The sequence below is a fragment of the Vicugna pacos genome, chromosome 12 (assembly GCF_048564905.1).
Source record: "Vicugna pacos chromosome 12, VicPac4, whole genome shotgun sequence".
Classification (NCBI taxonomy): Eukaryota; Metazoa; Chordata; class Mammalia; order Artiodactyla; family Camelidae; genus Vicugna; species Vicugna pacos.
Genome location: NC_132998.1, coordinates 1,995,328 through 2,012,947, shown reverse-complemented (window position 1 = coordinate 2,012,947; position 17,620 = coordinate 1,995,328). Strand labels below are relative to the sequence as shown.

The following is a 17,620-nucleotide window of genomic DNA, read 5'->3' as shown; positions in this document are numbered from 1 at the left end:
CCAGAGACAGGAAACAAGGGAAGGCAGACAGATTTAATCAGATAAAAATGAGAAGAATAAAACCAATTTATTCAACAGATATCATGGCTTATGGAAAATTTAGTCTTCGCATGGATGGCCTGAGCTGCCATGTGCAAAACAGAAAGGAGAGGCTGATAACACCAAGCGGTTGGACCTGATCAGCGTTTTTAATCCCCAAGGCTCCAGTTAATGATTTCCTTTACACCTGGATAAGAGAGGCGACTTGAAGGACAGTGTCCTCAGTTCCACGCAGGCAGGACTCCACCCCCTGTCTTCCCGATCAGACAGAAGCTTCAGAACTCTGACCTGACTTCCTTTTCCCAAGGGACTAATTCGCAAGAGTGACACACACGCACAGTGACAGCCAACGTTCAGTGAGCACTTCCTCTACGTCAGGCAGTGCGCGAGGCACTTTACATGTAGAATCACACCTCATCTTCACAACCGTATTATTAACCTCACCGTTCAGATGCAGAGAAGTGGGGGAGGTGCCCACAATGACGGGGCTGGAGTCTGGGTTCCAACCTAGTTCTCCTCCTCTGAAGTCTAGTACTTATTACCTGCCGCCTAATGAGGTCTCCCCAAGAAAACTAGAACGAGACCCACACTTCTACTGACAGACGTACGTCACCCTCAAGACAGACGTCCTTGTGAGACTCTGTGCCGGTGATGGAGGCCAGGGTTCCGAGACCTCAGAAATATGGGAGTTGAGTTACGAACATAAACTGAATGCTCGCTAAAATAATGCCAAACATCCCCAATGACACCTGCTGCTGGGGCCGAGGGAGGGAGAAGGAGGGCTGGGTACAGGGGAGGAGGAGCTGGTGCCCTGGCTGACCGAGGGCCGGGGCAGCTTTGTGATTCTGAGAAACCACAGAATTAGAACTCAGCTGCTTCTGCCAGCCTCCTGATGGGAAGGGGAGATGATCATTAATTCTGTATCTACCGGCAACAGCTCCAGAGGCCAGAGGTGGTAATAAGAGGTTAGGTAAATTGCCAGTGAGCAACTGGGAACAGGAGAAAAGCCTGAGCTGTGGATACAGATTAAGCACAGGATACTGATCAAAAAGTAAGTAGAGAAAAAGTGCAAAGACCTGGGAGAAAGGACGATAGTGGGAATGAGCTGGGAGAAGGGGAAGGCAGAGGACCCAGGGAGAGGGGTAAGAGCATGTGCTGTGGGATGTGGTGGCTTAGAAGCAAGTGAAGAAAACTTCCAATAAGGGACAGAGGGGACGGCAGTATCAGAGCTGCAGACGGGTCACGTGTGAGGACCACCTTCAAAGACCACGCTGAATTATAAATCAATAAAAAATGTTAAAAAAAAAAAAAGACCACACTGAGTTTTTAAAAGTTAGTTACAAACTCTGTATAAATTAGCTTAAAGGACTGAGATGAGGATTAAATTAGATGATGTGGGGGAGGGGCGGGGCAGACCATCGAGACCCTTCCCGTGGCCTGGACCCCATGGGTGAGAGCAGAGACCTCTCTCGCTCACTGTTAGACCCTCAACACCTATCCTGGGTCAGGTAAGCGGTAGTTAAATAAATGTTTGTTACATTTCAGTGATCTCCTTGTCACTTCACCTCTGCCTTAACATGCGACATGTGTCCCACAATTCACAAATGAAAGCTTACAAGACGAATGAATGCTGAGGCAATAATGAAGCAGGAACCCAGGCTTCTGATCAAATGCCGTCAACTGACAAGAACAAATGAATGGTTATCAGAACCCAAGCAGGGATGGCAGGAGGTTGGGGGCGGCGGGGGCTAGGGGCATGGATGTCAGGAGGGAAAGACTGTCACAAGGAAGTGAAAGAGGAGAAAGAAAACATCAAGACATCGGAAGTTCCAGAAGTTCCGTGTGTTTAACCTTCAAACAATGCATCAAAACAGAACCAAGAGCCCTAATCACAAAGGGTTTTGTGGGTAGATTTATTCAAAAATTTTTGCATTTAAATAAACGATAGAAAGTTTATATTATGATAGATACGTATTTCATCAAATTAACACAGAAACTGGTCTACAAAGTCCGCACCCAGCACTGCTGTATTTAATACACTGGAAAGAACTGCTCCAGCTCCAGAAATTATTCTTTCACATCCAGAACCCATCTTTGTTTGAACACCTAAAGTCTGAATTAAAAATTAAAAAAAAATTTTTTTGTGGGGGGAGGTAATTAGGTCTATTTATTTATTTATTTTCAGGAAAGACAAATTTGATGAAAAGTCCCTTAAACACCCCACGGCTTGCGTGCTGTATACGGCCTGGAATGTGAACGGCGCTCAACAGACTGACACCACTGGGTGTGCTCCGAAAGGGACACAGAGTCCATGAGAAAGAACCATCTCTGTAAATGATTCCGCCCAGACTCAAGCTTCTTCTGCATCGTTGGTGCCTTATTTATCACAGTTTACATCACAAGAAAATCTGATTATAAAATTATTTAATTCTTAAAAAAAAAATCAAGCCAGAGTGTCGGACACTAAGAGTTCCTGCTTCAGCAAAGTCCCCATTTGCCTTTAATTTGGGGGGAAACGTGGCAGTTAGCTGGCCCAGTGACCCCCCCTTGCTATTCCATTCACAGCGTAAGGCAGTGTTTTTCTAATTGATTTCCTCCTTTCTTTCATCTGGTCCTACATTTCAACTACCTTCCCTCCGTGGTTCCCCCGGCATAAGGAATGCTAAATTTGGCAACACTTCCACAGAAGTCTAGCTATTTTTTTATCCAAGAAACTCCACTAATGTGTTCAGGCGTTCATCACCTTCCCTCTTTGTGTGGTAATACACGTGTGTGTGCGCTTACACACACGCACCCACGGTAATTACAATGTGTGCTCGCTGAGATCACTGTGACAAGAATTTGAGAGATGTGTTTCCGCAGACTTCACCCCCCACCCGCAAGGTCTCACTGACATGAAAATACGCTCTTCCATTTCTTCTAAAACTGGGTGTAACTAGAGCATATTCTAAAAATAAGTGCTTCCCCCTCCCCTCCCTAGAAGCCAAAATAGCACATTTATTTTTTCCTCCACCACCTACTCCTCTTGAAAAGATGTTTCACCGAATCTTAGTACTGAGAGGAACATTAAAGGACCATCTGGGTGGTTCTTTTACTACCAGATCAAACACAATAAATGAAGTCAATAAAGATATATTTACTGTAGAATTAACTACCTAATTTCTTTAAACCCTCAACCTTTCCAACTAGCTTAATCTTTTCACATGCTAGTTTTAAAAAAGTACATAAAAATGTAGTTTTTTTTTAAACCCTCAAGAAAGTTTGGGTATTTTTCCCAACGATCAAGGAAATCATAGAAAAACTGCCGACGGCTTTTGTGCTCAACAAGGTCCGATTTGGAGTATTTTCCTCCATTTTAGTTGTCACGAGCCCCAAGACATAAGTCTAGAATAAATTACCCACAAAACACACGCACATACTATCATTCCTTTGTAAGTATGGTCTAAAAGGATCAACTTAAATGACTCCAAAGATTCAATTGACAAGATAATTGATTTATCTGCTCAATCAGGAGTCCCTCTCGAGGCTACTTTCTACTCAGCAGGACTGATTTCTCCCGTGTTATGTCTAAATATTACATTTAAGTGAGGTTTATCTCTAAATCAAAGAACGGATCCAATGTCTAAGGCCTGGGGTTTTATTTTGCTCCTTTTTGTTGCAAGGAAGAGTGAGTGCAACGAAGGGGAAAAAGAGGTGTGTGTGAAATGAGACTAATTCAGCGGGAAATAATTGCAAGAAAGAAAATATGTTGCTCAGGATCGCTGTAATTTGGTTTGAAAGTCTCAGAGATGGTGCAACTCCAGGGTCATTCTTTGTCTCCTACCAATTTCAGGTTGCAAGAGAAAAAGCAGTATCAAACAACAGAAGGGAGTGAGTGTTGTGTAGTTTCAATAGGGCTTGGCAGCTGCCCAAGTGGGTTAAACATGGTTCTGAGCACATTGCTAATAGTGTCAGTCACAAATAATAAGATTCTGCATGGTTTTAGTATCTGGGCCTGCTTTTGGTTTATTCTCAGGACAAGCCAATCTGTCAGCCAGGCAATGGGAAAGGGAAAAAACAGTACTGCCTAATATTGCCACCTGCTGGCTACTAGTGGAATCACATGCCTTTTTTTTTTCTTGGAGGAACTTTCTGTTCTATCAAAAACAAAGACAAAAAACCCTCTAGCTTAAATACAGACATACAGGTCCACTTACGACGAATATCCTAGTTTTCAAGACCACTAGGATTTATAAGCTATAAATAAGCTCTGCATTCATCCTCCTTTCCCATCATCTTGTCACCATATGGAGTTTCGTTTTTTTTTTTAACCAACAAAGCCAAGCTGAGTGGTATTTCCGACCATTACTCAGTGATAGGAAGATGTACGGCAGTTTTACAAGTTAAAATATTGCCATTTTTCTCCCTTCATCACAACCAGACTTCCAAATGTTCTTCACCGTGGCGAGGACTCTACGACCACACTGAAGAAGCAGCAGGGCAGAATTTTGAGATTCTTCTGCCTGTGTCCAGAACTCAGTTCCCGTAGGTGGGAGGTCAAGGGCTCACCACTGCGGACTTGGTTCTGATTCTGAGGAGGGCAAAGGCCCGCTGCAACTACACCTACACCGGAAGTGACTCCCGACATGGGCGTGAAATGCTGACACCCCTGTTGTGGCGCGTGGGGCAGCAGGGTGCCGACCGACACTGGGACTTAGAAGACATTTATCTTCTTCACAACGGTCACCCCGGGCCAGGCAACAGCCTAAACACAGCTGTGGGAAAACTCAGCCAGGAAAGCAGGTGCTGGTACAAAAGTGCGACTGGGAAGCAGAGATGAAGGCGGAAAGTTCCTAAGATGCTGGCCTTTTTGGAAGGCAGGGTTCATCTTCCACGGTGGACACAGGAGGAGTGGACGATGCAAGCTTCTCACACGCTGAAGGGAGTTCCAGGAGGAGACACAATAGGGGCCGTGGGGCACCCCTGCCTCTGCCAGCACGTGTTAGAGGCCAGAGGTCACCTTCTCACAAGCCACGCACTGTGCCAGGCACCCCAAGGATCAGAGAGAAAGAGAAAACAGTGCCTTCAAAGAAGCATCCAGAATTGGATGAAACCTATCATCTCCCCTCATCCTTGGCATCTTCCCCCCGGCTGCGTTAGTATTTTTCAACAAGTCCCTACTTTTTCCTAGAAAAAAGTACTATTTATTCTGGCCTGGTGTTTCTGAATCTTTTTAATCAATTCTCTCTTTGAGACAGATAGCAACATTTCCCTTAATGCCACTTAGAATACTGAAACCAATGAGATATTATATACCTCTATGTTCCTCTAAGGTGACTACAAGTGCTCCCAGATATAAAATCAAATCTTTTACTGCTGGACCCCCATGGCATCTAGAAGAACGCTGGCTATAAAATATAAGCTCAATAAACACTAGTGACTGAGATGGGCATTGGTGGGAGGTGGGGAGAAAGAGAGAGCAAAGACCTCTGACTGGATTTTGCTGAACTGTCGTAAATAAAGCAGAACCCCAAACGAAAGGCCAGCTTTGCCTTTAAAGGTATCTGAAGTTACATTCTGAATCTCAGGAGGGGCAGCTGCAAAAAAGCATCAGTGAGGCAAATTTGAGGCTTAGGTGCTGGGACTCGGGAATTCTTAGGGATTAAAAGTAAAAAAGAAGCAAGAGAGCCACAAAGCAGAAAAGGCTGAATCTTATCCAATCTTGAGTTTTCCTATCACAGAGGATCCGAACGGCATACAACCTGCAATGCCTAGAGAACAGCTAGAAACAGGAACGTTGCAAAGGGGCTGGCTGTGTAAGGCAAAAAATTAGGAATGACTCGGCAATTCCCAACCTGCCCCTCCCTGAAAGGCCTGAGGAGGAACTACCAAGGTCAGGCCAACAGCGTAAGGACGTCAGCCGTGTGCCAAGCATGGCAAAGAACTCACGCTGACCTTCAAACACTGACTCTCAAAAACCTGATATTGAGAGAGGGAGGAAAGAAAACGAATTCTTTACGGGTTGGCAAGGGCCTTCCGGATCATTCAATCAAGAGTACGCTGTGTAACTGTGCTTTAAGTTCTGAACCTCAGCCCAGACTATTTAATGGTTAAGTCAGGCACATTTCTGTGATGCGGGAGAGATTTTTCCTGAAGTCCCTGATGAAGCAAAGAAAAAAATGAGAGCATCTCTCTATAATTAGGGTAGACATAAGACATCATTTGGACAGGGACGCTTGTGAGAGTACAAGGGGACAATATTCGTAACTATTCTGGGCCAACAGGCATCGACTGGCTCAGTCCCGAGCAGAGCAGGAGGTAGGGCCACCCTGCCAGGAACAGGAGAACCAAGGAATGGTGAGCTTTCTCACTTAATATGGCCAAGCACACGGTGCAAAGTCCAGGCAGGCCTGTGTCACACTGGGGGCTAGAGAGACAATCTGGGGAAAAAGTAAGCTTGAAGAGGAAGCTGTAACGTGGAATGGGTTGGAAAAGAGCAGATATGGCTTAAAACCCCAAAATTCTAGTATAGCACAGGCTGGTTACAGACAGCCTCTCCAGCTCACCTTACATCATTCCTGCCCTTGAAATCTGTCCTCTGCCCACAGTGGACATCAGCTTGCTGCCTCTGGCCCATGTGGGTTCTCTCACATAGATGGTTTCCTCTCCCCAGAAGGCTCTCCAGGCGCCCACATTCTGTCTGCCTTATTCCTACTCCCCGAGCACCACTTCTCCGAGGACCCTTCGCTTCATCTCTTTAACAGAGTCCTACTTCACCCTGCAGTTCCTCCTCTCAAGGCTCATCCCATTTACATTTTACTTGTTTAATACCCGCCTTTGCCTAATTTCTTCAATGCTCTTTTCCCAATGAGGCCTGCGTTATAGTTTGATCCTAATGAATACTTATTGATGGAATGAATTACATGGGGAAGTGAAATGATCTTTTCGCTGGCAACTAAGAAACTTTCTGGTAGTGAACTAGTTTGTGAAAAGCTGAAAAACTTTCAAAAACGAAAAATGAGGCTCTTTACTAAGTATTTTTCTGAGGGAGACTCCCACGTCAGGTAGTTTTACCCTGAGCCATTGATGGGCAGAAACAGCCTGAGACGGGTGTGGAGGCCTGACTCAATGTGACACTGCCCTCTAGTGGATGAAACTGAGAATACAGCAGTTGGAAGTAAATGATGTCCCATGACACTCACTAGTCATCACTGAAAGAAATGGAAAAACCCAAAGTTTCTTTTGTTTTTCACTTCTATCACGTAAGCTGACTTTTTCTCCCACTAGGAGGACAGTCCACTGTCCAATTTCCACCTCGAATGAATATTTAGCTTTCTGAGCACCTGTGTTTACAGCTGTTCACATCAGAAAGCTGGAGAGGATTTTATACCAAGCCTGAGTAGGAGTCAATTTCACTACCCTCATCCTTTTTTCCTAAATAATCTTTTCCAGGCTCCTGGTATTTTTCTTGGGATTGAAGGCGACCAGATACTCCTGAGACAGAGATGCATTTTAAACCACCTGCTACTCAAAGGGTAAATATCTATGTGACAAGAAGAGAAATGCTGGGACCAAAAGAGAAATGAGTTAAAGTGAGGAGAGAGGGCAGATTAGAGGTGCGAATACATGAACTATTTTTGCCTTATAAATCAGTCAGAAGATGCAGTTCAGTATTATCTACTTTCCTCCTCTCATGAGCACTCTACCTGGCATGGTGAGAGGCTGGAGTCTGGAGTGTGCCTGGTGGGCGCCCTCAGTTCTGGAGTGACCTTTGTAGCTGCTCTTGCTTAAGAGCTCGTCATCTCTTTTTCATCTCCAGGTTTTAACGACAATACTGCCCACTCGCTTGACTCTAGTCCTCCTGGCATCTGTACTTATCTCTTACTCTATCTGCACACAGGCTGCTCAGGAGAGAAAAATCTTTGGAGCCTAAATAACTGCCTCAGTAGAACGTGAGCTCAGAGCAGGAAGGAGATGGCGCAGAACAGACCTTCTGTGTGATTCTCACCAGGCAGACGGACAGCAGGGCACACAGCGGGGGGCAGCTGAGTGCCCTGAGTTCTCAAGAGGCGAGGCTGAATCCCTGGACCAGACATATTCAAATTTAAATGTCCAAACAAATCCATGTCCCCAAGTAAAACAAGCAATTCTTAGAAACCGGCCCCCCTTGCTTTAAGGAGTGGGAACCACACTGTCAATCACGGGGGAAACCTGTTCTCAGATTAGATGTGTACGGGAGGCGCACTTTTGAGCACTCTGCTACAAGCTCTGGTTCCCCAAACACCTGGAACTCATACGCGCATGTAAAACAGGTGGCAAGCACGCTCACATTTCAGTTAAGTGGAACCGCAGAAGCGCCGGCAGAAAGCCGCAGTAGCACGCCCACCCCATGCACTGCCCCTCCGCCTCTCCCCTCTCCTCCATTTTTGCCAGCACTGGATGCTGGAACTCGCGTGCTGCCCACCTCTTTTGAGAACGAAAGCCCCGCTGTGAAAGGGAGAAGGCGGAGGGGACCAGGCCGCAAGCGGACAGGCCAGAGACACGCCCTTCCCGGGAACTGCCTAAGAAGCAAGGCTGTGGCTTCCGCGACCGCCCGGCCCCTGGCGCCCGGGGATCTTCGGCGGTACCTACCATTTCCTTGAACGCACTTTCCAGAGCCCCGATGACGAGGCACTCGTGCGGGATCTTCTTCTCGGTGAAGAAGCGCGTGGGGGGCGTGCTGGGGGAGCCCGGGGCGCCCACCCCTCCGCGGAGCGAGGCCGCCCGGGTCAGAGTCCGGCTGTTGGCGGGCGCGTGGTCGGGCTCCTCGCCCAGGCAGGTGGGCGGCAGCACGGCCGAGTTCTTCAGGATCTCCACGATGTCCTGCAGCTGCTCCGTGACGTGGTGCTGCAGCAGGCGGGAGGCCACCACGGCGGCCCCGGACCCCGCGTGACCGTCGAACAGCGACCAGTAGTGGCAGGACATGCCTTCTGATTCCTGCGGGGAGAGGGTGGCAGGGAGGAGTGAGAACCCCAGTGGCCACGGCCCCAGGGGGAGGGGACGCCTCCAGGGCTCCCGGCACCCCCCCTGACGGTCCGTCTCGGGCCTGCAGACAAGGAGGGTCAAAACAGGGCAAAACACTCAGGGAAGGGTCCCCGGATCCGGCACTACTGTCACCATCACCCAAGGGATAAAGCGGTCCCTGCCTGTCCACCCAGGGGAGGAGCCCAGGTCACCATCTGCTCAGTTACTACTTGGGTCCAGATCTACTTTCATGCGATGTATAGAAGTTAGAGGTTACAGCTCCATACAAACAGGTAAAGTCTGTACTTTTTCAACATCTAACTCCTCACCTCCTTTCCACTGCAGCCCCAGAGGAGGTTTGGCCTGCAGTCTTTGGAGGAAGTTTGGCCCTTTTTGCAGGCTTTTCAAGGAGAAATAAGTAGACCCATTCCCCTCCCCCTCCCTCTGGGCTTTACGCTCTCAGATAATTGCCCCATCTGCCTACGTCTACATCCTGAATTTTTAGAGCATGTTTCCCCCTTAGACACCCAGTCTAGTCCAGCCTTTAAAAGATGCAAGCAATTCAAATCTCTTCGTATTTCCTACTTCCCTCAGTTTCCCAGCTGTCACTCAGCATCTTGGCTTCCTCTTCCTGCCCTAAAGCTACGTGCAGCCCCTGTTCCTTCATCTGCCATGGATTTGGTACCTGCTGCTTGATTTTTGAGACTGTTTCAAGATAAACACTTTAAAAAACCGTGATTGCATCACACATGCCTAAGATCTTATTAGCTATGGGGGGAAAAAGGAGCTCAATTATGGTGCATCTGGAGGAGCAAGGTATTAAACACTGAGATTAAGTATGTATGGCGCATGTAACACCCACTCCTGACTCTGCAGCAATAAATGCTGAATTCTTTTTTTCGTTGAAGCCATTAAAGTTCTTTTGGTCTATTTTTTTACTGAAATAGATTTGACCTTTAACATTGTGTAAATTTCAGGTGCACCACATGTTGATTTGATATATTCATATATTGTAATACAGTTGCCATCAGAGCAGGAGTTAACATCTCAATCACTTCACATAACTATTTGTTTTATGTAGTTAGAATAATTAGGATCTAAATGTTTTTTGATTATTATAACACAATATTATTGTCTACTGTTCACTATATGGTGCATTAGATCTCTAGGACTGACTTACCACTTGTTGCAAGTTTGTACCTGTACCCAATATCTCTCCTATCGCCCCACCCTCCAGTCCCTGGTAACCACCATTCTTGGTCCATCTTAGAATGATGCTGGAAGATACTGTATAGTTACGGTGACATATACCAGTACTCTATTTGTGCCTTTTAAAACTTGTTTTTATTGGATTCTGTGCTAGATGCTTAGAGATTATATATATAGGTCAACAGGTATTTACTGAGCACTCTTTCTGTGACAGGCACAAAAGTAGGCAGTGGAGCTATCAGACTAGATGAAAGCAGTATCAGACATGATCTGATCTTAAGAATCCAGTGGGGGAGTTAGACAGTGATCAAATAATCACACAGATAAACATAAGATCATAATTCTGGTGAGGGTGATGAGGAGACATGCTTGATGATTTGAGGCCAGCAGGGGGCATACTGGAGGAGGCTTTCTGTAGCTGTAAGGATCAGGCTGAGGGCAGCTTGGAAGTTCACAAGATTAGGAGGGGAGAGGAGAGCAGCAACAGCAGGGGCAAAGGCCCTGTGGTAGAAGGTGTGCGATGAGCATGAGACTGAACCACGGCCACATGGCTGAATAGGGGAGTGAGGCAGGGAGGGAGAGGGGTGAGATGACGCTGGAGACTGAGATAGTGCCTGGATTACTCAGTCTTTCCAGGACACATGAAGGATCTTAGCTTTAGCTAAGAGTAACAACAAGCCATTGACTGAGGAGGGAGTGACAAAATTGATTTCTATTTTTAAAGGATCATTCAAGCTACCCTGTGAGGATTAGGAGAGAAGGAAGACTGAAAATGAGAATACCAGATGGGAGGTAAATACCACCTTAAAAAGACACTCAGTCTAATCCTGCCAGGAAGAAACTTCTGAGTGACTAAAAGCGCCATCAAGTGAAGGAGTAAGCACGCTAACTCAGAGGAAAGTTAAGTGGAAAGAACAGCAACCCGAGGATTAGAAGAACTGGATTCAAATGGCCTCTCCAACACCACTCAAATGGGAATGAACCTGAACCCCGAGGAAAAGGTTCTTAATTTAGGGCATCTGTGGATAGAATTTGGGAAGTCCATGAATCCATCTTTACTTTCACAGACCTCTAACATTGCCCATTTCCGCCTACTGTGAACGTGGGGCATCACATCACTGCAGTATTAGTGGCATCTGTGACTTGGCCACCAAAAGAAATAGTAACACATGGTCCACCCACACATCTTGAATTATTGTTTATACCCATCACTACTTTGCAATGATTATTAAACCCACCGCTCACTCTCGCTACTTGCTGCGTCAGTAAAGTACACACCGCCATATTACACCCCCACAACTAGGGAAAAGTGGCAAAAGGAAAGGATTTCTTGCTCATCACATCTAACTCCCCAAAGGGTCCAAGGCCACCTGAGTGAAACACATGCACAAGGTCCTTCTACATCCAGTGAACACCCAGCGAACGTCTCTGAGGATGCCGCAGCAGGGCAGGCGAGGGATGGGGCAGGAGCAGTTGAGTCAGTGTCTGGGCACAGATTCTGTTACATCAAACTTTACCATGTTTCCAGAGTCATGATTTGAACCAAAGAAGATCAAGCCCCAAGAAATAAGAAGCCACACTGCCAGGGAATGCTACATTTAAAAAAAGCAACTCTGAAATTTTTCTAGCAAGTAATCCAACCATTTCCTTCAACAAGGCAAAGCTTTCTGCAGTTACCACAACCGCCACCAGCTGACAAAACACCTGGGGAATTTTCAAAGTCACAAGGAAACTTGGTTGGAGGACTTTTGACGTGGGGCTCAGAGGGGCTCCACATTCTCCTGAGAACACCTCTGCACAGCGGTGCCAGAAGGTGGTACAGTGGATTTTTAAATGTAATGAAGAATTTTCACAGCTAAAACTTGTAAGACATCATTTTTCCACGAAGAAAGGGTAGACTGAATAAATCTACCACTGGTTGATGCAGGGCCCAAGCCCAGAGCAATGACGTCAGTGTCTCCAAAGGTGGGTCCCACTATTCGTCTTTTTTAAAGCTTCCAAGGGGGTTCTAATGAGCAGCCACAGATGTGAACCCCGGTCTAATGGAAGGGGGGCAGCTGAGCAATCAGGCCAGCGTTCTAGTCCCCAGTCTGCCATCAGTTCACCATATGACCTTGGATGAACCACATGCATCTCCCTGAACTGATCAGACCACTGGTGTCTAAATTGCGTTCCTTGGTTTCCTCAGAGAAGTGGGTGTCAAAGTGATGAGTCCTTCTGACTTTTTCCAACCAGAGCAGCATTTTTATCAGTTATAAACAACAAGGTTTTGTAAGAGATTTTGGACAAAAGGATTCGATTGCTTAAAATGTTGAAAGCCTTTGAACTAGATAAAATCAAGCTCATCAAGAGATTTCATAGCCTCCAGCGTCCTCCCATGGCAGGCAACTTCCAGCGAGGGACACGCTGTGGGGAGAGGACCACAAAGTGGGCGCGCATCACGTGCTCAGAGTCCAGCTCAGCTTTCAATGTCCAGGGGACCACAAAGGCACAGACACACCAGTCGCGGGTCCAGAGCCCCCTTCCCTTTATTTAACAAACCGTACATAGCGGGTGAAGTTCTAAATGCTTTACAAACATTAGCTCATTTAATCCTGACTACAATCCTATGAGGTGTGGTTACTAACCCCATTTCATAGGAGGACAATGAGGGACAGAGTGTTAACTGCTTCAGGTCACCATGCCTTCAGTGATGCACCTGGGACCAGAGTCCACTCTGTAAGCCACCAGCCCCGACGACGGTAGGCTGAACGCCCCACCCCACACTCCTCTGCACACCACCCGCCCGTCTTTCACACTCTTCTTAACTGTCAGCCCTCCTGGGGCTCCCACTGCACCTGCACCCACCCTGCTGCTGCACTCATCGTGTTGCGCGTGCCTGCCTGCTCACCTGCTCGGGCAACGGGGGAGTAAAGAAAGAATGATCTGGGATGAAAAGGGAGCAACTCATAGGCAATGCGGGTGAAAAGAGGGCTATACATACATATATGGAGGCCCATGTGGACAGTGGCCTGACTAAGGCCGACCTTGAGGGCTAGGTCAGGTCGGGGTGTGGCAGACCAAGAGCCTCAGTGCGCTGCCTTGGGGCCTCAGGAGTGATGAGATGCCCGTGCCCCGGGAGCCTTGGGAGCTGGGCTGAGGAAGCGCTAATCCCGGGCGTCCTGCAGGTGCACCGTGAGAAGGAAGGACCAGAACTGAAGGGGCCTGTCCTGTCACAGAGGTCTGTCCTGAGACAGAGGGCCCAGGTCATCAGGGTGGAACCACTGCGCCTGGAGAGATGAATGGCCTCATGAAACATTTCGAGAAACAACACGAGACTGGAGTGGGTGCTACAGTGTTTGAAATGGGACCAAGACCTTAACTGAGAATCAAAATCTGCTTTTGAAAGTGGCGTGACCAAACAGGACGTGCCCTGCATTCATTCTGAAACAGACACGAGGACCCGCTCCCACACTCTTCTCTACTCAAGACGGTGTCATCAGCTGCTGTCAGGTAAGAGTGTGTGGTTTGACACATGAAGTCTGATTCGAGAACCTCGAGGAACGAATAGCTCCTCGGTGTCATACAGCATCGAGGGACCACATCAACATCAGGGGTCTAAGCTGGGAACAGGGCAACTGAGGGTGGACCTGTGAACCCACGAGAGGCCTGAAAAATCCCAAGTTCTATGAACACAGTGCTTTCAAAGCATCTCAAACCTGATGTCGTTGCAGATACACCCATATTCCATCACTGCATAGAATCTTCAATGGCTCCCCACTGCCCTTAAAACACCTTTCAGTCTCCTGGATGTTCACGTGGCTCATGGGCCCTGCATGATCTAGCGGCTACTCCTCTCCTGCTCCTGGTCAGTGGTCCTGAATGCTCTCATTTCTTCTCTTAATTCCCCATCACCTCTGGCAATATAAATATGCTTTTCTTTTGCCCTACATCACTCACCCCTTGCCCTCTGCTTGGAGAACTATTTATCCTTCAGTCTTCAGTGGAAGCATGAACTTCCCCTCCAGCCTGCCTGGACCACCTCAGCCCCTGTACATCCCTTACAGCCATGTTTATCCCACTGGTGTGGAACTGCCCGGCGTGTCCGTATCAGCCGACTCAGAGACTCACGTGTGTCTTACTCACTACGGCATTTGGGGGGGCGGGGCTGGTATACAACAGGTGCTCGATAAATACTTACAAAACATACAGAGAAAGGAAGGGAGAAAATGGATTTTTTCATAAGTCTTTACTTTTTGAAGCAATGTATCAGCTTAAGAAATAAGAATTTTATGCAAGATACTTCATATTGGTAAAACCAACAGACTATAATAAGCCCGACCTACTCCAGACTTTGGGCTGGCTGATCTGACTTTAGTTGTGACCTCTCGGCTGCCTGAGGCCAGGCGATCCCGGGCCCTGGGGACCTCCAGGTGCTCCATGGAAAGCAGAGAGAGGGGATACTGCCTCCTCTGGCTGTACTTCATTTGCTAGGCCTTACGGCCCTACAGGACCAGTTGGAAACACACACAAATACACACACACACACACACACACGCACGCACGCACACAATTCTCTTCTAAGCTAAGGCCTGTATCTTTTAAAAAGGAAAATCTAAGAAACAAAACAACCCACCAGATTCCTCTTCGAGGAGGGCTGAACCGTTGAAAACCACAGACTTCCTTCAGCTCTCGTGCCCTGCTGGGAGCTGTAATCTGCTATTGCTTTACCCTTTGATGCAGGGGCTAAAGGGCTAAGGCATGTGCACGGGAAGCTGGAGAGCTGTGTTCTCCACCTGTTTGGCTCAGGCAAAGGTACCAGAGGAGGGAAGGGAAGTCCACAGCTGCATCCAACGTCCTCTGCCCAGCCTGCCCCACATACCACCTGCTCACGACCAAGGGCCCCATCCCACCCCTCATGTGGTCCGAAGGAGGAACACCTCCTCAGTTTGGTATTAGCTCAGAGAATAAGACTTTCAGTTTATACAGTAAACAAACTGGGTTTCAGGTTTTACATTATCTAATAGTCCAAGGGTAACTCTGTCACCCTCTGTCACTGGTGTCAACACATCAACACACCGTGGTTATTTTTAAAGTTGGGTGATTTATGTCTGCACTTTCAGATGAGTTAACAGGAAGATCCTACCTGCCATGATGTATCTTAGCATGGAAAGGGCGCAGGTTTTAGACCAAGACAAACCTGGGTTCTGGGATTTACTGCTATGTGATCTTGGGCAAGTTTCTTTAACTTCTCTCAACTGTCTCCTTATTTAAAGAACAATAGGAAATTAGGACACAGACCATAAGGATTCATTCATTCCTCTCCTACGTGCCAGACTCAGGCTGGGCACTGGGGGTGTAGCTGGGAGTAAGACAAGCATGGTTCCCAAGCTCCTGAAGTAACGACCTAGATTATGAGCAGATAAGTACAAGTGTGTCAGAAAAGAGAGGCACCTGGTGTCACAGGAACACACACTAAATGTGCAGACAGCCATGGGTTATGGGAGACGGGGGAAGGGAACGGGGATAAAGGGACAACACGAGGGAGCAGCTGGGAGTGATGGAAAGGTCGTACCGCGATGGTGGTGGTGATCATCCGGATCCACGCATGTGTTAAAATTCATAAAACTATTACACAAAGAAGGTTAACTATACTGTGTAATAATTTTAAAATAATAAATAAATAAGAGGTATAGCATTACATCCAGCATGTAAGAGAAACAACAGAGCTGGAAGTAACAGTTTTACCTATTAAATGGCAGGGCGGGAGCAAGGATTCCCGCACCCAGGAGCCCATGCTGCACACTTCAGCTCCCGACTGCGAACCCTGCCAGCAGGACCCTCATCGCCCTGCACGGCGCAACGCCTGTCACTTCCATTCCTCCTAAGTTACCTCCCCTATGGAAAGTCTAAGTTCCAACAGTATCTACTGAGTACTACCGTGTTGAATCCATCTCCCCCACCCCCATCATCACAAAATGGGCGTCATTATCCCATCTCACCAATAGTTGAAGTGGGGCACAGACAGTCAAGTCACTCTACTGTGAGTAGCAATACCAGGATTTGAACCCATTTCTTCAGATGCCAAGTCAGGGAATCTTCCCAACACACACAACTTTGTGTCATTTATCTCCCTGGCTTCTGTGACTCTGTAGCCTCAAGTTTAGCCCCACTGAAACAGAAGTCACATCACGTGTCCCTTATCTCTGGAGCACCCGCAAGCGAAAGAGCCTTCATGAGCCAACAGGGAGGCAAGAGGCAGTCCCTCTTGCCATGAGCTGACAAAGAAGGGGCGATTCTAGAGAAAAGCTCAAATGTTTCCTGGGGATCCCAACAGAGGTGTCGGTATGTTTTCTGCAGGAAACACAAAACCAAACAATGAGGTCTGACACATTTGTACTAGTTCAAAGGAACCGGCCTTGGCATTCTCATGCCCAGTGCACAAGCTCCACTGGTTTGCAAACCCCCTCATCGCTCTCTCCCTCCCAGTGGGACACTTTCCACAAGAGAGCACGCAAGGTCGAGGGAGAGCTTAAAACACTTCGTCAGCATGCAAGAAGCAAATTCAAAGCAGAGATTCTTTTTGTAATTCTAAATATTTCTTCATCTAACACGGAAGAAGAAATGACGCTTGGCTGGTATTTCCCATAGAGGCTGCCGCTGGCGCCCTCCCGCGGTGGGGAAGTCAGCAGCCCCACGGCAGGTGGGCGGGCAGGCAGGCGGGCGGGGGGGCGCGGGAGCTCTGCCTGTTGCTGGGTCCATGCGCCCCAACTGAGTGTCTTGTGCATTGTATTATTTTAACTAAACGATCCCTCACAAAGTAGACCACAGGTTTTTAAAAATTCCTGCAAAGAACCTGTGATAGAAAACAGGTCAAATAAAAACATGCCACAGCGGGCGGTTCTCACTCCAAGTAATGACACCGGTCGTATCTGACAATAACAATAACCTTTCTGGCCAGAAGTATCTGAAGGGCTCAGGGAGACAGCTGAAAAACGGAATTATACTCGCTCCTGTTAATGATGAACTGTGCCCTGAGGTATCAGCTAATGGAAGCAAGAAGTCGCTCTGCTCTGAGCCAGACGGTAAATGAGTTACTGCGTGAAAAGCACTCAGAACAATGTCCGGCGTATAACAAACATCATGTAACCGTCAGCTGTTATTTATTTTAAGATATTGTCTTTTTATCTTTATTGCCTCTAGGTTATTTTTTAAATATTTAATATATTTTTACAATTATTAAATATATACTAAATGAATATTCAGTGGTATGGTTATATATCAATAATGAACACATATATCGGGGGTACATACCACCTCCAAAATTGTCTTTAACTGATGGTTTAGGGACTGCAACTCTAGAAACAGCTGTCCTATGGGAAAAAGTGGTGTCCTTCCCTGAAGACACAAG

At 47.2% G+C, this 17,620-nt stretch overlaps 1 protein-coding gene across 2 annotated transcripts in view; it reads right to left on the bottom strand.

The window, feature by feature from the left end:
- Positions 1-17,620, bottom strand: part of PPM1H (protein phosphatase, Mg2+/Mn2+ dependent 1H) — a 252,529-nt gene that overhangs the window by 136,539 nt on the left and 98,370 nt on the right. For both annotated transcript variants that reach the window (XM_072973841.1, XM_072973840.1), the window contains exon 3: positions 8,650-8,994. In XM_072973841.1, the coding sequence (XP_072829942.1) occupies positions 8,650-8,994 (345 nt within the window). The remainder of the gene's footprint in view (positions 1-8,649; positions 8,995-17,620) is intronic.